The sequence below is a fragment of the Myripristis murdjan genome, chromosome 5 (genome assembly GCF_902150065.1).
Source record: "Myripristis murdjan chromosome 5, fMyrMur1.1, whole genome shotgun sequence".
Classification (NCBI taxonomy): Eukaryota; Metazoa; Chordata; class Actinopteri; order Holocentriformes; family Holocentridae; genus Myripristis; species Myripristis murdjan.
The window spans coordinates 2,896,532-2,923,010 of NC_043984.1; the positions used below are offsets into that span (position 1 = coordinate 2,896,532).

The window sequence follows — 26,479 nt, forward strand, 5'->3', positions numbered from 1 at the left end:
CGGGAGAATAGCTGGTGGCAGTGATGGGGCGGAGGGAGTCATCCTGACAGCTTCCAGTCTGGTCTCAGGGCTGACATACGCGTCATTTTCACCACCAGCCACTGTTTCAAAGCACATACAGGTATGCGGAGGGCAGTGACAGCCTTGGGCTAGCTGGTAATACAAATCATGGCCTCACTTAAGCACAAAGAAACAAATCACTCACTAGACCTTCACCATTTGAGACCAGTTTTTAACGTACAATAGGCTCGGGCCCAAACAATTGTAACGACACTGCAACAGAGTTTAAACGCATTCCGAAGATTTTTTTTTTTTTTTCTCTTTTTTTTTTTTTTAACAACACAACACAGGATGTTCAAACTGGCATGCTCAAAATCAGCAGAGACCATTTTTATAGGTGTAGTCACCGTTGTTAACTCAGTGGAGACTTGGAAGAGGGAAAAAAAAAAAATGTACATGGAGTCTGATACAGATATCTTGCATTGTTGAAATGATTCCCATTTCATCCATGTAACTGGAATACGAGAAATAAAATAAACATAAACCCTGTCTTACAAACTCATGGATCATGTTTTCATGCCTTTTTGGTGTTGATTAATCCCTCGTGACGCCTTGAGGATTTTAATATTCATTTTTGTTCACAAAACTGGCAGACGACATTGAGAACACCTGAACATATTCTTGATCTCAGTTGAATGTCAGCCAGCACCGCTCGGGATGAGAGAGAAGTCTTTGATAGAGGGCATAGCTGAAATGTAAACACTCAAACGAAAGCTCCATCCTTTAGTCTCCTGGCCTCTGCCGTGCAAGTGTTTCGTGTTTTTCTGGTGAGGCTGACAGAAGATGGAGCCGTACAATTGTACCGTATCTGTTCTGGTCCCCTGGGGGGTCCTTCCCTGCAACTGTGTGGTCTGTCCTTGCCATGTCGTTTCTTCGGGTACCCGCCTGCGACTCCCACCCAAATAATGACACATCCATTTAGAATTCCACTGCATACACGCATTTTCTCCATCAGGTGTAAATCCTGAACAGTGATGATGCCCTTCGTCCCCTAGATTGCATGGTTGCTGTAGCTGATGTATGTTTGCTTTGTTGGGAAAGCTGAAATAGAAGAAGGGGGAGAAGAGGTTCAGAATGAAACGGAGTCAAGGTGACACATCGCAACCTAAGATCAGGAAGACGAGGGAATACAGTGGTCCCTCGTTTATCGCAGGGGTTACGTTCTAAAAATAACCCGCAATAGGCGAAATCCGCGAAGTAGTCAGCTTTATTTTTTACAATTGAAGAGCTTGTTTGCAAAAACAGATATCTCCATTTGAATTTCTTAAAACCTTTTTAAACCTTTTGGAATTTTATTAAAATTTACTATATATTTATTTCTATTTTTATATGTTTATTTAGCCTGGCATCATTTTTATTATCCTAAATCATGCTTTGTGTGTGTGTGTGTGTATGTGTGTGTGTACTCCAAGCAGTATCAGTGAAAAAGGTGTATTCATTTTAAGAATGGCTTTTATCTGTTTTTGCAAATGAACTCTTCAATTATTCTAGATGTTTTAAGGCTGTAAAGCCCCTCACTACACACTTTATACACTTTTCTCAGACAGGCATTAACATTTTCTCACTTTTCTCTCTTGTTTAAACTCTCAAAGTTCAAACCTTCGTAGAAAAATAAGTCCAGTATTATAGAATGAACGCATTCTGTACTGTACAGGAGACACGGCACGGGCTCTCTCTTAGCCAATCAGGACACAGAACACAATGTGCTGTTAAAAAAAAAAAAAAAAAAAAGCATGCAAAATTGCACTAAAAAAAAATCTGCGAAACTGCGAGGCCGCGGAAGGTGAACCGCGTTATATCGAGGGACCACTGTACAGGCATTCTTGTTTTTCTGGTGTAGGAAGTGTAAGATGAAATGTCATAACAGGAAAAAATGTGCTCATCTGATGCTTGGCTCTGATACGGCAGTGTAGCATGAATGCTAATAATTCCCAAGAAATGGTCTTTGGCCAATGCCGTGCCCCCAATACGTATCCTGTATTACCTGCAGTGGGAGGAGGCTTTCAGCAAAGCCCCCTACCCCCCACCCATTCCTTCTCACAGAGCTATTAGGCCTAAACTTTACAGTTGTCTCCTTAGACCGTGTTAGCTGTTCCGCAGAGGTGGAGCAGATAAATCCTGACATATTGCCACCAGATCCAGGCGGTGGGGGAGCTGGCCCGGACAGGAATTTTTCAATTTCATCAAGCCATGTGTCCACACTGGCAATGACAATGACAAATGGTGCTTATTCAAATAGCCATGCACTGTACAGCCCCTGTAAATGGTAACTCCATCAGAATAAATTGGCGCTGGCTATCAAATCTGTGTCTTTGCCCTCTTACCACTTATTGTAACACAGGCCCCTATTAACCCTGAGATAAACTTAAAGGGGGATCGAGATTAATGCTGCGCTCTGTGTTTACAGGAACATGCTGCAGCTATTCTGGTGGGGCCTCACAAAAACACATTGTTGCCACACTGTCACACAATGGCGACGAATTGTATTGATTTCTGTTTTTGGTTTCAACGGCAAATACACTGTCAGCTCGTCTTTTATGAAGAGAAGAATGTGTCACCGTTATTGGGGGAGAAAAGCAAAGCCTCAGAAATGCATAACAATAAGCGTGCATCATGATTAAGATATGCCACGCAGCGGGACTGTATCTCGGTCGACAGACATGACCGATTAAAACCTTGTTCCTGCCCGAGGCGCGCTGAGTGAGACTGGTTTTTGGTGTCACCTGAGTCATTTCTGCTGACTCACTTGCTGAAGTCATTATTTACTTGAGTTGTATAAATCCCGAGTCTGTCACTGACACAGTAGCGCCAAGCATTTTTATTGGTATTGAAATGAGGGGGCGGCGCACACTGAGAAAGGTTCAGCTGGTTCAGAAAGAAGACTCAATTGCCTCTTGATTATTTACAATGTATTTAAACAGTGCCGGAGCGTAAACAGGGAAAGACGGCAAAAGAGAGAGATGAGCAAGATTCTTGTTTAGCATATTGAACAAATTTCATGCGCAGGCACTAATTCACCTCATTTGCCACAAGGAATTACAGATGTCGAGTTGCAGTTGCATTGTCGCACTGCAGGATATCGTCTTTGTTGACAACTTTAATCCACGGCTTCATGACTACCGCCTCCCCTCATGTTGAAAAATCCGGTAATGCTTCATCTGGACTCACAAATCAAATCCACTTTCTTTCCTCAATAAAATGAACAATTGTCGCTAATTACCCAAATCCACTGAAGTGTAAAAAAAAAAAACATGCCGCACATTTGCCAATAAGTAGCCTAATTATTTTGTTTTACAGTGCCTTCTATCTCTGCATCACACTCATTTGTTTCTGTGATTTACAGAAACCGAAGGACAATGCACTCATGAAAAAAAACAACAACAACAACGTCAAATCAGACTTGTTTTTCATCAAAGTCTTCCGCCGGCGCTTTTGTTCTTACATTGCGTCTCCAGGCTTTCGCACAGCTCGGTCTTGGCCTCCCCGTTGGGTCTTAGACTGGCCTTGGGGTTGAACTTGTTGGACATGGTGGCGGCGGTAACCACGGCCTTGAGGCTGCGCGTGCGTTTGGGCACATTCTGCTCGGGGTGGAAGAGCACCACGTAGACCTTGGGCATGTAGAGCATCCCCAGGGACACCGAGGCGCTCAGGCTCACGGAGATGGTCAGCGTGGTTGTTTGGATGTACATCTGCAAAAAAAAAAAAAAAAAAAAAGCCAAACACAGCGTATGAAAACCCAGTTAAGATTCAGATTCAGATTCAGATTGCTTTATTAGTCCCCGAGGGGCAATTCGGTTTCTACAGCAACATAAAATACATACAACAATAAACAACTGGGTAGACAACCCACTAAAACACATTCTAAACATTACATGCGCAAAAGGGCAAATAGGCGCTCAGTGCAAATTCTAGGGTGCAGGGACCATACAGTACTAACAATGTTATTCCATAAAAGTCAAAAAGTCAAAAAAGAGAGAGAGAAAAAAAAAACTCAATTAAGGCTACCTCTGTTCAATAGGCTGATGGCAGATGGAATGAAAGAGTTGGCATAACTGTTGGTTTTCCTTGAGGGCTCCCGATAGCGCCGCCCTAGGGGCAGTAGGGAGAACTCCTTGGCCAAGATGTGGTCCGTGCCTAAGCCTACGATTCTGTTGGCTTTCTGAACCACCCGTTTCTCCCAGAGATCATTTAAATTATTTTGCCGATGTCCAATGATTTTGGAGCAGACCTTCACAATGTGGTTCAGGCTGTTCCTATCCTTTACGGATAGGCCCTTGAACCAGCAAATAAATGAAAAGGTGATCAAGCTCTCAATGTAGGACAGGTAAACAGTCTGCATGATAGGTGTTAAAAGAGCTGATCTTCCTCTTCTCTGTGATTTGTCGCCTTGCCCTTTATAAATGAACAGCTGTGTATCACTTTTTTGCCATTGGCTCGCTCTGATTGTTCTGTATGGGTGGCGGCGTATACAGTACAAGTGACATCTGTAGTGTATCATTCTTATTAGAGAGTCCAATGAACCATTTGTTGATCAAGCTGTTGCTCAAACGGTTCACACCGCGTCAATTTATTGCAAGCGATATGTGATAAAAGCCTGTTTTAAATCAGCACCTCGTCTGCTTTTATGGCGGCATGTCCAAGCAGCCAAGGCCACCTTGTTTGTTTAATTTTCTGCCGTGGTAGTTTTAATATTGCCGTCACGTCAAACGCAAAACGAATTTGATAACGGCAGTCGATCGGACCCTCTTCTGGTCCACAGGCAGGCTCATAAAAAGGAACGACCTCATGAACATTTCATACATGGCTAAACCTTCTAAATCACGGGGGAGAGCCGTCCTTAATATCCGTCTTGCTTGTTCCATATTAATTGTTTGCAAAGCTGCGGGCAATTAATGAGACCTCTTCATGGCAGCACTTGAGGAGAAACAGACTCTTGTGTAATATCCATACACTGTATACTGTGTAGTGATTGACCATCATGTGAGAAACTAGATACTATGGACCACGCACGACTCTATAGTGGCTCCCCTTATACTCACTATCTAATAAAAAATCAATAATTCCCTTCATGCATAGCCTGTGTGACCCAACACTGTAAATATTTTATATGGTGATACTGTGAAAGTGGAATCTTTTCCTTTTGGCTGACTCTGGTTGTTTTCATCAGCCATTGAGTGACCACAGTAGGTCCCTGCTGGTTTTTCATCAAAACAGAGTAACGTTTAGCTCCCCAGATGTGACCTCTGCTTGAGTATCTTGTTTATTCTCATTATTTGTGACTCTCCATGGTACTTCCCCACCAGAATGGTTGTATCTCATCTCAGGCAGGCCCCGTACCATGGGGGATTGCCGGATAGACTGAGGAATGGAAGGATGAAGGCTCTAAGATAGAGGGACAGCTGCCGCGGTCCCCTCCCGGCTATAGAGAGTGTTAACTAGTGCGGTGCTCTCGGCTCGCTTCACTGCTGCCTTAGGAGGGGCCGGCACAAGCCAAGCTGTTACTCACACAAGAAATAGAAAAAAAAAAAAAAAAAAAAAAAAATACGTTGCCCTTCACCTGTGAATAACCAAGTGGAACTGCCAAGGAGAATAGGTGAGGATGGCTTGTCTTTGATACCACTGAGCTCGTAAGATGGCAAGTGAGGGGTGCACACAAATTATAGACCTCATTATACATAATAATAATAGTATGAATTTTTGGTTTAACACACATTCAATTCAAATCACTAGTTGGCAATTTGATTTGTGAAGGGTTTTTTTTTGGAATTCAGTTCTGTTTCAGTTTGTAAATTATGATACTGATATTCAGTAGTTTTTGCCCACATGCATGAAATAATATAACATGATACCTTTCCTTCTGAAATATGAAAATAACAAACATTAGACATTATTCCTACATTATTTATTCATAAAAATGCCCAAAAGAAGCAGCAATTCACAACATTCTGTTAGATGACAGCAGTCTTTTTGTATGTGATTTGATTCAAAGCGTTTCATATTGATTTAAGTTGATGTTCCAGAACAATTCATTCTATTTATTTCTTTTAGCAGACCGATGCAGGTGAATGAACATAATTCATAATTGATCTATCGATGCAATGAATGAATTGTCACACCCCTGATATATAACCATTTGCAATCAATATTTGTCTGTCCATGCCGTTGTTCATCTGAATAGTGTCATGGTGCTATTGGAAGAGTGTAATTTGATCGACATGTGGACAAAAAACACAAAGGAGGGAGCTGTGTAGTGTGTTCAGTGCAGGTGCTCTGTGGATGGAGGTACTAGGTGAGTCAGGATGAGACAGTACATATTGAGTCTATAAATAAACTAGCCTTGTTTCCAGAGCCCATGAATCACGCTGTAATTCAATTGGGATTCAAACAAAGCCAGTGCTTGTCCCACCTACGGTCCACGGCCATTGGTCAGTGTTAAACCAATCAAAGGTTATCTGTCTGGGTAATCAGGCATCACACAACTACAACTTTTTGACTGTCTAACTGAGAAGAAAGAAATCACCAGATTTCACTCACTCGTTGGTAATGTCACAGCTCTTCACAGCCACTGCCATGTTTATTTAACTGCCTAAAGGGAAGCCATCGTCTGGCCAGCAGGCCGGTCAGACACCTCACACAGGTTCTGGACAAATCTTCCAGGCTACGTTTACACGTACACGGGTATTTTTAAAAACGGAGACATTTCCCTTCGTTTGTGCCCTTCATTTACACGCAAACGGCGAATTCGCCTCTGAAAACGATTCTCTCTAAAAACTCCGGCCAAAGTGGAGATTTGCATGTTTTGCATGTAAACTGAGAAAAACGGAGAAATACAGAGTTTCAGGCAGCCGACGTCACATTATGCGCCAAAAGTGCGCGCAATGTTTACATTTGGCTATGGTGATCATAGACATGATATACGTATGTTATGTCTATGATGGTGATGATCATGGATGCATTCACAGTAGAAGTCGCATTTCTGTCCATATGTTTGCATTTTCAAATACAGCTGCTTTTTTATATCGAGGAGCAGAGATGAATAAGGGCTCAGGTCAGCAATTTTGCAAATTCTTCTCCCTCCAACACAAAGAGCCAGTCCTCGTCACCGCCAGTATCGCTGGTTTTGGGTCCGACCTGGGCAGACTGCTGTCTGGTTTGGCTTCTGATTGGCTTGCGTGGCTTTCTCCTTCTTCCTACACCGCCGCCCATAGGCTTGGGGTTGTTATGATGGCGCTTGACGGCGTATTTATGCGGGTTGATGTAAACGAAAACTTTTTTGAAAACGATGCCGCGTGCACGATGTTTTTATGGAAAACAGAGGGAGGGAAATATTCGTCTCTCAAAATACCCGACTACGTGTAAACGTAGCCCCAGTCCCAGACCTCCAGTTTCAATTCCAGACCTCCACATCATTAAAAAATACCACATGATTAAAAAACTGTGGGCGTGGCCATTCACAAAGGCTGGATCCAGGCTATAAGCATACTGTAATTTAAGGCCATCCATCAAGCTAAGCTGCAAGGTTCGGGTGCATTGTCTTCAATCTCTTCTTGTCTTAATGTGAAATTAAGTTGTCTTTATTATCTGCCTGGCAGCAGCCTGGAGAGGCTCGTTTGTTTCGTTGTGTGTATCTCTCTCTCTCTCTCTCTGTGTGTGTGTGTGTGTGTGTGTGTGTGTGTGTGTGTGTGTGTGTATCTGTCTGCAACTAATCTCATATACTACTAAATATTTTTTTGGCACAGTTACAACTGTGTGATCAAGGATCTCTGTTTTTTTGTTTGTTTGTTTGTTTGTTTGTTTTGAAGTCTGAGTGCCAGAGAGGGGGAGATATGGAGGCACTTTCTCCATATTATCCCTTTTCCTGATAGGTGGAAAAAAACCTTTGCACACTAAGGTAAGAGAACCTGCCTGGTGGAGAGCTGCACTCTATACATTCTTCTAGTTTTTGCAGTGAGACAGAGTACCTTGGGCATTTTTTTTTGCTGGGAATTACTAGGCGTTTTCTTGACTAGTTCTTATATTATATTTATGATAACCTCTCATGCATTGTCTAATTCCATCAGATCTGCACCTGTATTGAACCACAGAGCTGTGTGAGCCCTGTTTTCAATGTCATATCGACTGCAGTATTTGCCTCATTAATTTGTTTCCTCCTGTTGGCGCTGTACCTGAGCATGCACAGTGTGGAACTCATAAAATTGAGATGGTGTATATATTCACATACCAATCATCTTGTTGTCATCAACAGATTTTGCCTGAGGCGAGGCATACTCAGAAGCAGTGCAAGGCAACACTAATGAGTGAACTAGAGACAAGGAAGGAGGTGGGGATGTAACAGTACATGATAGGAGGACCTCAGAGATTCCCACTTCACTGCCTACAGACAATGCAGTAACGCTGAGTGAGAAAGACTGTGATCACTCTGATAGCATAACATTGATTTGAGGGCTAATAAGTGGAAACTAGTGTTGCAAAGGGGTGGAAAGTTTCTGGTAAATTTCCCGGAAAGTTTCCGAAGATTCCCATGGGAATTTTCGCTCTGGAATATTGGAAATTTTCAGAAGATTTTTGCTGTCACTTTTTTTTTTCAATTTTTCTGAAAATTCCCGGGAAAATTCGGCTCGGGAATTTTGGGAATTTTCATTTTTTTTCTTGTTATCAATTTGAATGAGGTTTTTAAAAAGTTTCCATGGAAATTTAAGCTTGGGAATTTTGGAAATTTTCGTTTTTGTTGTTGTTAACTTAAGGTGAATGGGGCAAAAATAAACAATAATGAATCAAATGAGTGTCAACATCAATATCACCATTTTGGAAATGGAAACCATAATGTCCTGAACTCAGGACTCACCTCTAACCCAAAGGCCACAATGCCAGCATACTGTAAAATCATCATCCCCATACCCAAGTGTGTGAAATAAAACTTAAATATAAACAGTCAACTTTGCATTTTGGTGGAAACAAATATGTTGCATGATTCAATGCAAATTCAACTGTGCACAATGATTCACATATGCAAATAATTCCGAGCACATTTGATCATCATCAATCAGTAGCCTATACTCTTCACGATTCATGATTCAATTTCCTGCATTTCTATGCATTTTAATGGGTAGTTTGAACCACTTCATATGTACACCTTAACAATAGTACTGCACACAGTCCTATGCCTGAATTAACACAGTTTGACTCAGCTAGGGAAAATTCCCGAAAATTCCCTGGAAATTCATTATAATGTAACATGTTTGCATGCATATCTGCTTATAACAAACCAAAATGTTTATTATGTATACATGTATATGACCGGGTGAATGCAGTGAATATAAATTCCCGTTTATTCCCATTAATTCCCGTTAATTTCCAAAAATTCCCATGGAAATTTTCCAACTTTGAAAATTCTGGGAATTTTGCAACACTAGTGGAAACACATGCCATTTTTGGCTGTTCTTTAGAGAGCCCGTGCTTATAGATGCAAATCATCAGATTCATTTGAATGATCGTTCTCACTGTACATTAAGCTGCGACATTGTTTCTCAGCATGGTGTGGCAATGTTCAGCACAGTGCCGTATTGCATGGAAATTCACAGTAATCGCAGCCTAATTAAACTAATAAACAAATAGAAGCCCTGGGCGACGCAGTAATATGGCTTCATGGGAGAGTGTCGTTTACAAAGATCACAATACTTTGGCCTTGATTAGCTTCATGGGTCTCCCCTTACCCAGAGGTCAACAGCTTCGACTCGGAGGGCCGATGGGCTGTAGGCCTAATGAATGTAACGACTGCTCTCTGAAATCCAAGATGCTGCTCATCTCCCTCCGCTCTGTAGCATCGATCTTCATTATGTATTATTGGGCCTGCGGGACACTACTGTGAGTAATGCTGTTTGTCTTTGGAAAGCAAGTAGAGAGAGAGGGAGGGAGATGGAAAGGACGAGGGTAACAGGTAGCAGGGATGAACCCGGATCCAGCGCCGTGACGAGCACACTCCTGCGTGACATCTGCGCTTGTTGAATGCGGTCTAACCTCCCACTCTTTGTCTGACTAGTGCATTAACAGCAGTTTTTTGTTATTACATTGACAGTGTCAGTAGTGTGATGGAAACTTCACAGAGGAATAAACAACACCACTCAATTCATCAAGCCATTTATACACTGTAATGGCAGGACCCTTTTGTGTGGGTTGATTGAATTTGAATTGAGCCCATTGTGCTGAAGCCTCATTCTCAAGAGTTCTTTTGTGCGGCGCCCCTCCTCCTTTTTCTGTCTCCGAGACAGCCTCTGATTTAGACTGTTTCTCCAGGTAAGCAGGTGTCATGTCTATTCCCGAAGCTAGCATAAAGCTTGGTGATCACGCACCATAGATAGAGCAGATGTCCCTATTTGAATGATAGAGAAAGCCTCCCATGGCATTTGTTACATTTATCCTGACACCAGATGACAAATAAATGGCTGTGCTTGTAGTGCTGAGGCAGAGTCCCGCTGTAAACTGGTGATGAGCGCCGAGCTGGATAGATAAGGTAAATCAAGGCCCAGAGGAAGTGGAGCATTTAATTGCTCTGAAAGACGTGTCAACGTGGGCTGTGAGGCTTTGTGGTGCCTGTCATTTACAGTACGATGATTATGAGGTGTGTTTGCTGTGACATGTTAATTCCTTAAATAAGAACATTGTTTATGTAACAGCTCAGAGAATCTGCCACAGTGTTTTTCTTCAGCATTTCAAAACTTAAATCTTTTGCATGCAGACTAGCACAGCAAAATTTGCTACTTTATTGCTAAACAATAAAGCCAACCGACAACAAAGTAAATTAATGTTGAATGATCTGACCAAACTCAACTATAGCTATATTTTATATTATATTTTCTAAGGATTATACAGATGGCCAACAGTTGTAAACAAATAACACAGTTTAACAGGTTGTTCACCTGTAGGACTCATTTTACACACTGCAAAACGCAAAATCTTACCAAGATTATTTGTCTTATTTCAAGTCAAAAATGTCTTATTTCTAGTCAAAATATCTCATTACACTTAAAATAAGACATGATCACCTCAGAGGTAAATTGTTTTTAGACAATTTTCACTTGTTTCAAGTGAAAATTCACTTGTTTCAAGTGAAAATTTGCTTGTTTCATTGGCAAAATTTGTCAGTGGAAAAAGTGAAAATTCACTTGAAATAAGTGAAAATTAGCTAGAAACAAGAAACAAATTTTGCCAATGAAACAAGCAAATTTTCACTTGTTTCAAGCAAATTTTCACTTGAAACAAGAGACAATTGTCTAAAAACAAGTCACTTCTGAGGTGATCATGTCTTATTTTAAGTGTAATGAGATATTTTGACTAGGAATAAGACATTTTTGACTTGAAATAAGACAAATAATCTTGGTAGGATTTTGAGTTTTTGCAGTGCAACAGAGCAATATTGGAAAAATGGAGCAACAAGAATGTAACAAGGTAGACCTTGATATTTTCATGTTTTCATAAGCAATTGTGTTATCTCTACTAGAAGAACCCTCAACTCAGTTTTGCTACATGTTTTTGCACAACTCATTTTGGCAGCACTAGTGGTCTGCCTAACAGCTACAAGTCTCAACATTCCCTTCCCTTTGTATTTTAGTTTCTTTCCCTTAGTTAGGTCAGATTATGTTTTCACTCACAAACTGTGCCGTGGCTCACTTGGAAAGAGACCAAGGCCCGACTGTTGGATGGCGATTCATTTGTTGATTTGCTTGTTTGGTCTGTGCCAGAGTTCAGATATATGTTCCTCACTCTCCAAACAAACTGAACCGATGGAGTAAACACACCATGGGTCGATTAAAATGAACCAAACAGGGTCGGTGTGGAAGCCGTACTTGTGCTTCATTTTCTTTTTGGTTTGATCTGGTTTCACAGTGCACAGATCTAAGTGGACCAGAAAATTTAAACATTTGCTGAGGGGTATGTAGGAAGGGGCAGGGCAAGAACTATAATCGCATATGTCTTTCATTCAGTGGTCGAAAATATACAGTGGGAAATGTAAACAAACTGTTTTTCAAGCTTGCATAGACTCCACAGAAGTCAGCTGAGCACAGAGAGCATGAAGCCGGTGTTGCAGTTACAGTTGGGGATATTGTCTTGATTTGTTGCTCCTGCTAAACACATCTGAAAGATGTTGTGCAGTATGAACTCTCGTTAAGGCTCCGGACTGTCAACAAGGTGTTGATCAATTCTTTCCACTGAAGATGAGCTGCAGTCAGACATCAGTATGACCAGAGAAGGTTAGCCAACATGTTCCTACCACAAATTGAAATAATAAAACGTAGTATTTTCAGGTCACTTCCTGCAGTTGGATAGAATCAGGATCATATTTTGTGCTCATAGAAATCAAACCACATTAGGGTTTGACCAGGTGCGGTTCGAGACCACCTCTTGCAAACGGTCTCGGTTCTCTTAGTCCACACCTGAGTGTGATTGCTGTGTTCAGACCTGCCTAGACATACTCTCCTATGAGCATACGTGGGAAGCCTGTAGGCAGAGAGAGCACACCTCCCCGCCCTTCCATGTGCCTACATGGAAGACTTAAGGCAGGGAGAGCAGCAGCATCAAAACCCCCCCACAGGGTGCAGAACAGAGCAAGCATCAATGACGACAGCAGTGACATTGATTAAGTGAGATACAGCATGTGGAGGAGGAGCTGGGTTGCAAAGGCTTGCAGAGGAAGCAGCAGGGGTAGGCAGGCTGAAGCAGCTTAAAATAAGGAGCCCTGTATGAAATTTGCCATTTGAATGCATAGAAGGGAATCAGCTGAACCGTCAGCTGATGTGGACCGGCTTTGAGATCAACTGCTGCCAGCTGATGTAGGCTGGGATGGTGAGCTGAGCTTGATATTATGGCCTGCCTGAACTAACTCTGTGCTCAACGTGTGAAAGCACCCTAAAGGTGATCACACATCATAAACTGTCTGAGCCGTGCTCCCTGTTCGGTCGGGCGCTGAGTCAGCGTTGACTGTCTAGCTTCACTAGGAAAATAAACCTGGTAACACCGTCTCCATGTGACGGTCTTTTGTCCAAGGTCATGACTTTTTTTTTTTTTTTTTTTTTCATTTATGGCATATAATGCAAGACATTCAGTTTTCGGCAGTTTGTATCTTGAATCTGATCTGGTATGCTTCGTAAGGTCACCGGCCAACAGGGTCAGAGCTGCAATATGCTGAACTGTGAGTGCAGTGCAGAGTGGAAAATCCAAGCTGTGCACACCGCTGAAGGTAGCGATGACGCAGGATTGGACGACACTGCTCTCTCTGTAGGAGAACAATGGCACAGGCAGCTCAGAATGGTTTCACTGCTGATCATGTGTAGGCAGCTTAAGTCATGTTAAAGCGTGGCTGTACCCCCATTTACCCCACCCCCCACCCCCTCGGCCTATCCTACTAGTTTGAAAACTGATGGGACAGAGGAACGCATAGCAAATCAATCTGATTAGGCTGAGTCAAACTAAATACTACACTACAAAACATTCAATCACTTTGATCCCTGTAAAAAAGGGAATTGTTGTATTAATGCAGAGAGCGCTGAAAGTTCAAAAAGTTCATATTATACAATATGCAGAGATAATGTCTGGTATTACTGTCTGCTATCTCAAACAACACCTAAATGTCAGTTAAGATCTCAAAAAAATACAGTATGTTTTAGTGTTTCCAGTGCCTCTAAATGTGTTTAGTCTCCACCGTTCACCGAAGATGAATGAAGAAAGAACAAAAAAAAAAAAAAAAAAAAAAAATGAATGTAGGACATTTCCCTTAAGTAAAATTTCTTTTTCCTTTTCCATTTTATGTCTTACCTCGCCAAGCTTGGGGCAATGATGGAAATGTTCCTAATGATTAAAAGTGGGCCTAACTCCCAGCTATTGTGTGTGCACTTTTCCACGGGAAAATAATAATGAGTGACTAATAAAATCTGGAGCAAGAAATGGAGCATCTTATATTCCAGTGAGAAGTTATACAAGGTTTCTTTTTTAAATTGAATTTGTTTCAGGGATTGTGAGAAGAAACAAAAGTAGAGTTTTACTTACCCTTCAAAGTTTTCTTTCTTCTCTCTCTTTTACTATTCAAAGCCATGCTAGCTAATGGATTACCTCATCCTCAAAAAAAGCTGATGTTAAATCCTCGATTTTATAATTCTCTTTCATCTTCAGAGTTAGGAGATGGGATACAAAGAATTAACTGATATCCATGGCTGCTGTTGACATGTGACTCAAAATGAGGACATTTATCGTTAAAAATAATAATAATAATAATTTGAATCTCACACAACCTTTTTTATCTTTATTTGTATTTATTATTTATTAATATGGTGCTATAGATTTGTAACATGTAGTTTAGATTACACTTCCTGAAACATATCTGCTCAGCAAATATAAACTAAACAACTAATCCATCTACTGAACTCTGCAGGTGTCTTCCTTTGTCTAAATGTGGAAATTGCTGCTCACTTTAGATATCATAACACGGGAAAGGCCGATGGATTTTGGGGATATTGAAAAGACAAACAACGTGCCACTTTAGAGGGGCCAACTGTAACAACTATTTCTTTGCGTGATTTTGAAAATCTAAAATCCTTGGTGAGTGCAGAAAGCGGGTCAAGGAGACATGATGCAGGAGTATTTTGAAAGCTGAGATATTTCAGTTGCACAGTTTAGTGCAATTTGTAGGTTTTAGTGTTAACACAACATTCACTGTATGACAATAGATACTGTGGCCCTATATTGACAATGGCTTATGGAGCCTTCTGCTTGTTGATTCTGCTAAATTGTCTGTATAGCCTCGATTAAGTAGTTTATACTGCTGGTCACATACTGCAACACTGATGACAGTCAATTGGTTACAGTCAAATGCAGATTTTCTGCAGTGCTGTAGACTAGGGAAATTACTTTGGGGGTGCTGAGCATCACATAATACGCACGCTTGGTCTCCCAAGAATGTCTGTCACAAAGAAACTATCACAGCCAGTCTTCTAGTTCTCAGCTAACATTTTTATGCATTGTTTTCTTTAATCCCAAAGGGGAGGAGGTAAGGATTAATTTGTTGCATCTGTCAGACCCATTCTGGCACGGCTGATAGTGGCCATGCCAGTATGAGCTCTTTGCCTCACTGTCCTCTCTTGTAACCACTGAGTCTTTTATGTTTCACTGCCAAAAGACCCCTTTCAGCTGGACCTTCACATTTCTACTGTGCTATGTTTGTACCCCATGGCTCTGTAACCAGACTCTCGCCCCTGTATGTGTGTCCCATGCACCAGCCCTCCATTCCCCTGTCCCTTGTGGATCACTTTTGACCTGTAGCCTCCCAGTGATCCCACTGGATGCGATCCAGGACCACAGTTCATGAGGCCAGACACATTGATTTGACATGGGAATATGAGTGTGAGCTTGTGTTTGCGTAAACAGCTCACGGGTTTCGGATACACCATGGCATGCAGCCGTCATATGTATTTGAGTCACACACTTGTATGCTGCCATACGCAAGGGCCTGCAGAGTTATTAGAGAATACAGGCCTGAAACTCTGCATCCACAGTTGCGAGAATGCGCTTATGTTCAAAATCTTAAGTTTCCACATCACATCACATCACATCACTGTTTTTAACTGGCTCTCCATCATTGTAAGTTTTAGAGCTGTACAAATTGCTTTTGTAATTACACTTGTCATAAAATCAAGCCTCTGGGTGGACAATTAAAACTTTGCGATAAGAGAATGAAAATCGGTGTCCTGTGCTGGACCGAGGTGGAAACTTCAGCATTGTTGAACTGTAGTTTTGCACAAAATTGGCTAACATACAATACATTTTGGTTTCATTTCAGTCCAGCTGTCCACCTACGCCTGCATAGTCGTGCAATGATAAAAACAGGTTCTAAAAATCCTCATGAACAACTGAAGAGGAGATAAAGCCAAGAAAAACATAAACACTGGGAACCAAAGAGAAAAGCATGTATATCTTGGACAATATAGAGATTCCGTGTTACTGCCAACAGCCACACACACGCACATAAAAAAAAAAAAAAAAAAACAGTCAAAAACAGAGCACGCTGCTCTTGCGTTACAGCGATAGATATAAGCTTACCTTTTCTGTTGACTGTGAGGTGCCAAAGAAGATTGGGATGAATGCCAGCCAAATAATGCAGGTGGTGTACATGGTAAAACCAATGGGTTTGGCTTCGTTGAAGGTCTCTGGCACCCCCCTGGTTTTAATGGCGTAGACTGTACAGGTGACCATGAGCAGCATGCTGTACCCCAGCAGGCAGATCAGAGACAGGTCAGAGATGTCACATTTCAGCACACCACGGGCCAGCATCGGATTAGATGTCCTCTGGTCCTCATAGTCAATGATGGCCTGGGAGGGGTCCACGCCAAACCAGATACATACACCGAGCAGCTGCACTGAGGCGAGGGTAAAAGTGATGACCAGCTGCGAGGCCGGGGAAATGAACCTGGGTGCGCTCACGCTCATGGTGCCCTGCTCAAAGATGCGATAAATGCGGTTGGTTTTGGTGAGCAGAGCAGCGTAACTGATGCTCATGCCCAGGCCCAAGAAGATCCTTCGGAGGGAGCAAATCCCTACATCGGGGGTGGAGATCATTAAGAAGGTGGTGGCGTAACAGAGGAAGATGCCAGTTAGCAGCACGTAACTCAGCTCTCGGCCCGATGCCTTCACAATCGGCGTGTCGTTGTAGCGGATGAACGTGATCACCACGAACAGGGTGGCCATGATGCCGACAACCGCGATGAGGACGGGGATGATCGCCCACGGGGAGCTCCATTCCAGTTTGACGATGGGGATCGGAAAGCAGGCTGTGTGATTCTCGTTGGGCCGCAAATCAAAGCGACACATCTTACAGGTGTAGGCGTCTGCCTGGTACTGATAGCCATCGCAGCGCTCACAGTGCCAGCAGCAAGGGATACCCTTCACTGTCTTCTTGCGCTCGCCAGGCTGACAGGGCTGGCTGCAGATTGAGGAAGGGACCTGACGCACACCGCCTGGCCACTGCATCGAGCGAACCTGGGAGAGCAAGCGAGACAGACAGAGCGAGACAAAGACAGACATAGACACAAAGAGTTGTAATAGTGCTAACAGTGCTGTAACAGTGGCACATGCAGGCGGTTATACTTTTTGGATCCCCGAAAGAGAGTTTCTCCTTTCACTTGGCCCTATCCACAGCGAGGTCAGCACCCCCGGAGCTGAAGGACACTCCAACAGAGCAGATACATGCTGTTCTGGTGGCTTGAAACTGGGCCTGGATCTAATCCACATGTCCCCATGCTACCCTTTGATTTCATTTATGTTGTGAGCGGGGGGGTCAGACAGGGAAAATTAGGGGTCAGATGAAGTTTTCCTGTCCCTTTAGATTCAGGAAACATTTCAGAATGAAGGTCAGATTATCTGAAGAGCGAGCCAAGAAGGATGTAGCAGAGGCAGTGTGTTCAAAAACCCACATGTTCGAGATCTCATGATGTTGGACATGCAGAAGGGAAAATAAAACATAAATTCATTAACAACAACATCAATACTACTACCACTACTAAAAATAATAATGATAATAATAATAATTTAAGTTTCAGGATTCCCCCCTTTGTGGATTTTCTTCTTTAAGTATGTTTTGAAAGATGAAACTCATTTTGTCATTTCAAAATGGGCTCTTTAATGTTGTTATTACCGTTTTCATTCTAATTGCGGTTGCTCAGCTCAAAGCTGACAAATTTATCTCGAAATGCTCGTATTTAATTAAGAGCACAAAGAATGCTAATCAAATAAAACAGGCTTTAGAGTGGGAATGGGCACCACAAGGTTCCTGGTACGAGTGCAACTCAACAAATCCATTTTTTCCTTTTTGTTGTTGTTGTTTTTTGTTGTTTTTGTATTTTTTTTTTTTTTTTTGTATTTTTGTATTTTTTTTTTTTTTGTAGCTGCACACGCTGTTGAAAGAGGGAAGGAAGACAGAGGTCCTCTCAAGCTGCTTCATGTGCTCAGTTTTATTCTTTTTTGCTTGCCCAAGGCCTCCTCTTCATTTTGTGAAGACATAATTTGTTTGATTCCTTCATGTAATTTATTGTTATTATACCATTACTTTGTCTCACCCCCTGCCCACAATATTGTTTTTGGAAGTCAGCGATGCTGTCTGGAGTGATTATATTAAATATGTCTGTCCTTAAGCTCTTATGGCTTTCTTTTCATCATAATCCACCCTGTTAATCATTTAAAACACCCTCTGGATATTTACACCTTTGAAGATGGCACTAAGCGGTATCAAATGTTTTGGGAGGAATTACTGAGCAAATACAGCTGCAGAACTGGAGAAAACAGCTTAGCAGAGAGGATTTCCATTGTAAACACTAACACAAATGGAATATTTGCGGGGAATATGAATGAACATGAATACCATCAAGCCTTTTGTGTAGGAATGTGTGGGTATGGAATAAAAAAGGGCAAAGCTTACATTAAGATGGAGCTGATCTGTCCAGTGGCCAATGATTTTGTATTCCGCCGATCGGTTTCGGATCTGGTACTGGTATATCTCATAGCGCCCGGGGGCATCTCCGTTTTCGTTGAAGAGCACTGGGTTGCCAGCTATGCCTACATGAGAGAATAATCACATTATTTACTGCACATTCAGGTTGCTGTTTCCTCTGTAATAAGCACAAATTCATAAAAGCATACTGATTTGTTGCCATTGTAATGCAATTATTGCAGTTATCATGCCATAGGAAATCAAAATTATACATCTAGCGATTCTGAAGTGTTTTTAGTTATTTATTTACTCATTTTTCATTTTGTAAGCTTGCTATAAACACATTCTTGATTATCATGGCTGTGAGACGGACATACACACTATACCATACAGTATATCACACACTTGCAGATTATTTTCAGAGCCGCCCGGCACAACCAGCCCTGTGCTGGTGGTCACTGAGCCGCGCCTGTGGAGCAGCTGGACGATGAGTTGCCTTGCAGGACTCTTTGGATGTAGACTTCTGAAGTCAGATGTAATGTTGACTTCAAACCTTTGCCCAGATATGGAATTCCAGATCCAAGACATTTTCTCTATAGGGAAAATCCCGGGGGTCTTCACATAATCATCCCTGTCACAGGCTGGGATTTAAGCAGGCGTTTTATCTGTACAAGTATCTCTCTCAAATGGGACCCCATCCACTGAATCCTACTGCCACTTTGCAATGTAGATTATTATTTTGCTGACATTACAGCTAACATTGCCACACACACATTAAATAGATAGCGACAACATGAATTCATACATTCAATATGTTGTCGCAATATGCCCACAAAATCATTCAGAGGAGGAGAATCATGGTCCGGTCGTGGCTCAATACTTAGCCATTTGCAATTTTTTTTTTTTTTTTTTTTTTTTTTTTTAAACTGCAAGTTATACAGCTTAAGCAAAAAATTATTTGTTTTCATATAGAGACAACTGTGCAAATATCCAAATTACTTGATCCAAATTATTTTGAAGCCACAAATGATCCTAATGTATTTTTTGATCCATAAGTCTAGAAAATGCCAACAAATCTGAGGCCAATTGAAGTGCTGCTGTGTAACTTTGTAACTGATTTGAACAACTGAGCAACTGAGAGATGAAGTCAGGAGATACACAGCGATAAAATCATAACCTTTGGGTCTATTCAAATGGTCAAGGATGGTTTTTAATTGCTTGAACACCCATCTATTCATTTTACAAGCTAGGTTAAGCTTTGCTATCATAAAAAAATGAGACTGTTTTGTTTTATTGGTTCATGTCTGTTACTTTCACTTCTCTCAGCATGGTCCAAGGATTTGACCACATTTGATTGCAAACCCACTTTTCTGCCCGCACAAGCTGTGTCTGCCCAGGGTATTACACATTTAGAGGGAGCTCCTGAGAATAAACATTTTCTCTATGACTATGGTAATGGTGTATTCCTGTGGGATGTTTTAAGGCATACTCTAATGATGTGTCATGTAACAAAGCACAAGACTCTCCGTAAGCTGTCCTCAGCTGAAAGTAGACAAGCCCCACTTTCAGTCCGACAGTCCATTTAATCACAGCAGAAGTTGTCAAGGTTTTCCTCCAAGGGAACACCGTGTCTAATTGCTTTTCAACGCCCAAGTTTCACAAACATCTACCTTCATAACACTGATCAAAGCTATAAGCACTTGCATTTTTCTCATCTCGGCGGGCTTATTATTAAGTCGCCCGAGCCACAATGGGCATCCCAGTTAAGAACAAGGCCGGAAATGTGGCCAATTGCTGCTGTTGGATTTCTGCTGATGAGTATTATTTCTTGCGCTTTGTTTAGGCGCCGGAGGATGCAGAACCCTAATCCACATCTCGATGAGTCAGCCCTGCTGGATTAAGGCATTACCGTTTAAGTCAGCTGCGCCTCTGTGACAATGCCTCCCACATCACAAAGCAGTTACTGATCGTGGGGGGATTACAGTGACTCTATAAAGCAGAGCGGCATTATGTTTATATAAACATATTAAGCACAACAGCACTATTGGTGAGCTGTCATATTTTCTATCAAAGATTTTAATCGCACCAAGCTGTTATTTTTTTTATTTCTTTATTTTTTCTTCCATTCGCCTTGCTGCTAAAAGAGCTGTGAAGTGGTCTGCCTCCCACCGTCACGGCGGGGCTTTTGTATCGGGGCCTGTAAGTGCTCACGTGGACAGCACGCTGTCACAGGAAGAGGAAAATGGATCCTGAATGCCACATTGGTGCTTTCAAGAGCCTAATGCAGCAGTGCTACCACTGCTGATATGATTATATTAAACAGCTTATGGGGTCTTGTGGTCATGCTTGCTGTTCAAATTAAGGCCTGTCCAAAGACTGACAGCTCTCTTACCCTGGCTGGGAGCCGCTGGAAATTTGCTGCAGCACCCCAGTTTGCTCAATAAACAATTGTAGGTCTCCAGAATTACACGACATGGAAGTAATTCCACCATTCCATTTTTTTTTTTTTTTTTAATTTAAAATCAGGGTCCTCAGAATTCCAGTTGTCAACTCAATTTGATTTAATGTTCTTAATTCTCAGTTTCTTTTATATCACTTTAAAGTAATAATCATCATCAATAATCATCATTTTCAACTCTGTTGCTGATTGATATTTGTGAAAACAAATAACCTGGGTAGGTCTGTCCTGTGAAAAATCTTTACTAATTGAAACCTTTTACATTTTCCTAAAGCAGCAAAAACAATTTGAAAAACTGGGTAGTTAGCATGGGCAGTGATTCATTCATTTGTTCATGTATTTATTTATTCATTTATTTATTTATTTATTTATTTTCACATATGAAATGCATCTTTCATCAAATTGTACCCAGCAGCTATCTAAGATAGGGCCCTGTTGGCCTGGTGGTGGCTTGGTCCACAACAGGCCCGCAGATGCTCACAAACCACACATTAAAATTATTAAAGGAATAAATTCACCTCTGCAAAGATGGTCTTTTCAAAAGGTAGAAAACCTACAACAACCAGAATGCACGGTACAGACAGCACTGCCAGGTACCACACTGGGGCAGTGTGTGTGCTAAGCTAGTGTTGAACGGGCCTCATGAAAAACGTGCATTGTATGTTTTCACACTGTAACAATACTGTGTTAACTACAAAACACTGTCACCACTGCACTTATTCTGTGCTCAAACGTTCGTCTTTTCACCCCAAAATGTGCAAGTAGAGTCTGTAGTTTGCAAATGCACAATGAGCTGTGAGTGCAGGCAACATGGAGGGAAGGTAAACATTGCTAATTTGCACATGCTGTACTACAGACACTGTAACGATATAAAAGCTGGTGGAAAATCGCAAAGTTTTCCTTTCAACAAACATGCCAGACTGCTACTCGGGGTGCCACAGTGGCTCACCATGTAGAGTGTGTACCAGGTATTAGTGAGGCTGATTTAGCAGCAGTGGCCTGGGTTCAAATCTGGCCCAGGCACTCCCCTCTCTCTGCTCTTTCTGCCCTGTCTCTCCCCACTGGGTCTGTCTAATAATGCAGAAATGCACAAAAAATTATCTAAAAAAAAAAAAAAAAAAAAAAAAAACTGCTGCTTTAAGGAGTTGTGTACATTTCTGCCTTTAGGTTTTTGGCCGTCAGATGTTTCCCAGCTGTAGTCTGCATAAAAGTCCACAGCCATATGTCTCTGCTCGCTGTTGCTTTATTTTAATCACATCAGAATGAGAGTTTCTGTTTTCTGGCACTAACAGCTTGTACTGCAAAGCTGGAGAACAGCGCTATGCCAACTGTTCCCCAGTGGTGAGAATAACAGCAAGACAACAAATGTAGCAGACAATTTGGGGTTCTTATTAGGTGAATGTGGTCATTTATTTAGGGGGGACATGGCGAAATATCGGCCCGCATCTCTGTCAATTCCTCCGGGGGCGATGTCTTGTTCTCGTCATTGAGAGTGGAGAGTGGTGCATGCAGGGGCAGTTTGGTCAAGGTTTGAGTTGCTGATGAGGAATTAGGCCTGTCATGTGGCACAAACTGCTTGTCTAAACAGGTCCCTCACTAGTTAGGGGTCTAATGAGTTCCACAGAGGGTTCTGCCACTGTAACAGCATGCTGCGCCCTAAAGTGACACAGCAGTCACGCCGTAGCAGCCTATGCCACACACGTGCGGCAATCCATACTATCTTGGCTTTGTAGTCTTTCCAGGGTTGTCAGGGTTAATGGATTGCTTGTAATTACATGTAATAGGTGGTGATTGTGGTATCGCCTTATGTCCCCCCCCCCCCCCGCCACCACCTTAAGAATTACTGGAGTATGATCATTAATCCAACATGTGCTTGTTCTGCATGGATGCACAACCAGGACACCTTGGTGTACGGCAGCACAGCTTGTTGCCCTCTGCACCGGTCATTAACGTTTAATGACCTGTTTGGAGGCAAGTCATGCAGAATTTACCACAGATTGCTTTTGAAGAATGTTCCTTTCCTGCCCTGCTGTCACTGTTGTGGTGCTGCCATCATCACTCTATAACAATATATAAACATCTGCTATCTGTGCGTGCTCTCGGGCTGCGCTTAAAATACTATAAGGATGCAAGTGGTGTGCTCTTACAGTACACCTCTCAACCTCATGAAGGGTTTCGCTAATAGCCACATTATGCACTCGGCTTATGGGGCTTGAAATACTCATACAGTGAGTGAATGAAAAAAGATCTCCGATGCTTATTTGTAGTTACGCATCAACAGAATGTATACCCAGGCTTTAGGATGGTTTTTTTATGGGAGTTATAATAAATTGCACAGTAGAATCTGAGGTTTTACCGTCCTCAGTTTTGTCTTGTTTGATGCTGACAGTCACATTTCGACTGACTGCGGTGTTGGAGTGGGTGTCAGCGCCGGCGAAAGAAAGTCAGATGTTTTGCATTAAGTGGAAAATATTTCAACTGGAAGCATCTTTGAGTTATACAACAATGAAGACTTTGCACATCCTTGAGAGCAGAGATAGCGGCGGGGAGATGGAAAAGCCTCTGAGCTTGCCTTTGTTCCGCGCTCATAACTGCAGCGCCTGGTGAGAATGACAGTGGAAAGGCCACTGGTTTTTTTGTCTGCAACGGAGCAAAAAACACTCTCTCTGACGTGATAGCTGGAGACATGGAACACTGATGGGAAGCTTCATTCAATTGTGCGCTACTGAAGTCTGAAACTACTCTTTGACGCATCAAACGCAGAGGTGGGCACAAGAAAGGGGGAAGCACTGGAGGGTGTCAAACAGGGCATGAGGATGGATTGAAGCTGTTTGATTCCTCCGCTTTGTAGGCTGCGGCTCCGGCTGCTGCTGAATGAGCCAAAATGAGCTGCTGAAAAGTTGATGATTTAGAATAAAGAAACACCTCTGTAGCCAATATCCATCTTTAGATAGGTCTCTATGGAAAATACGACTGCAGTCTTACAATGTAGACACTCTTAAAAGAATCACACCAGTGTTTTTGTATGCTGTAGCCCATTTCAAACACCGCATGCATACAGTACATTTAAACTACTAAATTACAACTAACCATTTTTCATATAGTTGAATATTAGTTTCCCCTTTTGTTAAATCAAAAGTTAAAGTGAGAAAACTGCATTTAAATGATCTGCTGCTTTGGCTAACATTTGTGTCCATGTTTTGAAGTGATGGAGGTTTCATTTTCGATTGCAAATTAGTGGTTTCACTGGGGACTGTTTTCTGGTCGAGGAACACTGTTTTTTGGGTGCATCTGCATGGAATTCATTTGGCAGGAAATGGGGTCTGCGTGTGCTTGTGGACAAACCAGAAAACACAAATTTCCTTTTTCCTATGAGCTGTCACCACTTTTGTAAAAGCAAGCAAGAAGAAGCCAAATCCACATCATCCGTCTCACAATATCCATGCTTACCGATTGTTTGTCTCCTTGGTTTGATTTTCCAACCAAATAGCAGATGAATGCAATGCTTTTTGACAGCTGACTTTGAAGTGTCGGATGTTGGAAGTTTTCCCACCAGCATGTGCAACCCAGCAGACACTTTTCAAATTAGTGCAGCATTAAATTAAATTACCTCGCAATAATAAAATGACTTGAATGAATGAAGTGGAAATGCCTGGAAGGTAGGAAAAATCACTTTCAGACACCTACACAGGCATGGTATACTTTGGGAAATGGGTGGTAGCAGTGCAAAAATGAAATGTGAATTGCACTTATAAAAAGGCCAAATCATTTAAAGACAAAATATCAAGAGCAAGTAAACACCTTTGTTAAATAACTTGTCAGGCTTTATATTGCCTGTCACCAGCTGGCATACTTTGTCCTCTGCAGACTCCATGACAGTCCACTTAGATATCAGAGATAAATGGATTGTTTGCCTGCCAGGGATACGGCCAGCTCACTATGAGTTTCTAATTACAACAGGAGCTTTATGACATTTCACCTTTATCAGATGTGCTTCATTGTGTATGCAATCAGGGAAAGACACAATGCATCTGGTATGGATATCACACTGAACCCTGAAAGCTGTTCAGCTCTGCAGAGAAGTGAATGGAAATTATTTTTAGCAGGCATCCACTGAAACTGCTGACAATAAACAAAAAAGAAAAAAAAAATACTTGTAACAATAGACTCTAACTGCCACGGTCTGAGGAGTCAGTATGAATGGAGAAAAAAAAAAAGACAAAACAAAGTTGAGCCACTTCTAAATGGGCCTATCTTAAATGCTATTTGTTTACAAGAGAAAACAAGAAATGCTTCCTGTGTTTATCAGTGTGCAACGTATAGCGAGGTGGCTATATCTTGTTTTTGGAAAAATAACCGAGTGGCCAGTGAGGACAGACTCACGAGTTGGGTTTGATACATGCATCTGGACAAATTCAATACACTGCTGCATGCTGATGCAATTAGTTGGAGATCTGTGTAACCTCAAAGCAACACACCAGTCAGATAGCACTGCAACATACAGTACTGATGCAGTTTGGCTAGCCACTGAACTCTCTTTATTACACTGTCCTAATGTCCCTACATGAAAAGCTTAACCCTGCTGTAGCCACTTAATATACAAAATCAGAATTCAGTCATTAACTATAGTAGCACACCTCATTTATATATACATATGTGTGTGTGTGTGTGTGTGTGTGTGTTTATATTTAATTCCTTTCTTGCACACATTTTCTGAGTTTGAGCTTCAGTGCAGAACAAGGTGCCACCTGTGGCGTCACTAGGCTGTTTTATTCAGGGCTAAAGCCCCAGATATTTTGTAATTAGCCCAGAATGTTATTTTTTTATTTATTTATTTATTTATTTTTTAGAGAAAGATCGTTTGCACTCTCAAAGCTTCTCCTATGCTGTAGTTTCAGTGTTCTAACAGATAGAAATAACATTGTCATTCACCCAACGAGCTTCAGCTGAGCGGTCAGTGTGAAACTACAGAGTTGTCAGTGACAACTCTGTAGTTTCATTTTATATACAATGGATTGCTTTTGAAATTTGAGTCTAGTTTATACTGGAGCATACATAGAACTCGGTGCCTAATAAAAGAGGTAATGTGAGCTAGTTGTCTGTCTCACTTGTATTTATTTTAGTCTGAAATAACATGAGTGAAACTTGAGATGTCAGGGGATAAGCAGGTAGGTACAGCAGTTGGGTAGCTATTTGAAGCTCTAATAAAAGGCCTATTTTGTTTATTTAAAGCATTATGAAAAAACATGCATGCGCAGTATGGCTTATGAAAAAATTTAAATGCAGGTAAACACAGGTGTTTACCTGCATTTAATTTAGGTTCTGTTCCATTTAAGTGTAGCAGAGCCTGTCCAGTGTGCCAGCATGAACATTAGCAGGATCCTGGCTCTGTTAGACCTAAATGCAACAGAACAGAATGGATTGGAACAGAACCTTAATTGATATCATTGGCAGCACCTGTGTTTACCCGACAATTTCCCGTCAAAATGGCT

General features: G+C 41.7%; 1 protein-coding gene across 1 annotated transcript in view; it reads right to left on the reverse strand.

The window, feature by feature from the left end:
- Window positions 1-303: 303 nt before the first annotated feature.
- Window positions 304-26,479, reverse strand: part of LOC115359353 (metabotropic glutamate receptor 4-like) — a 138,089-nt gene continuing 111,913 nt past the window's right edge. The window contains exons 7-10 of the mRNA XM_030051772.1: window positions 18,518-18,654; window positions 16,147-17,082; window positions 3,503-3,749; window positions 304-1,101 (exon numbers count right to left, since the gene is read on the reverse strand). Coding sequence (XP_029907632.1) covers window positions 1,052-1,101; window positions 3,503-3,749; window positions 16,147-17,082; window positions 18,518-18,654 — 1,370 coding nt within the window. The 3' untranslated portion in view covers window positions 304-1,051. The remainder of the gene's footprint in view (window positions 1,102-3,502; window positions 3,750-16,146; window positions 17,083-18,517; window positions 18,655-26,479) is intronic.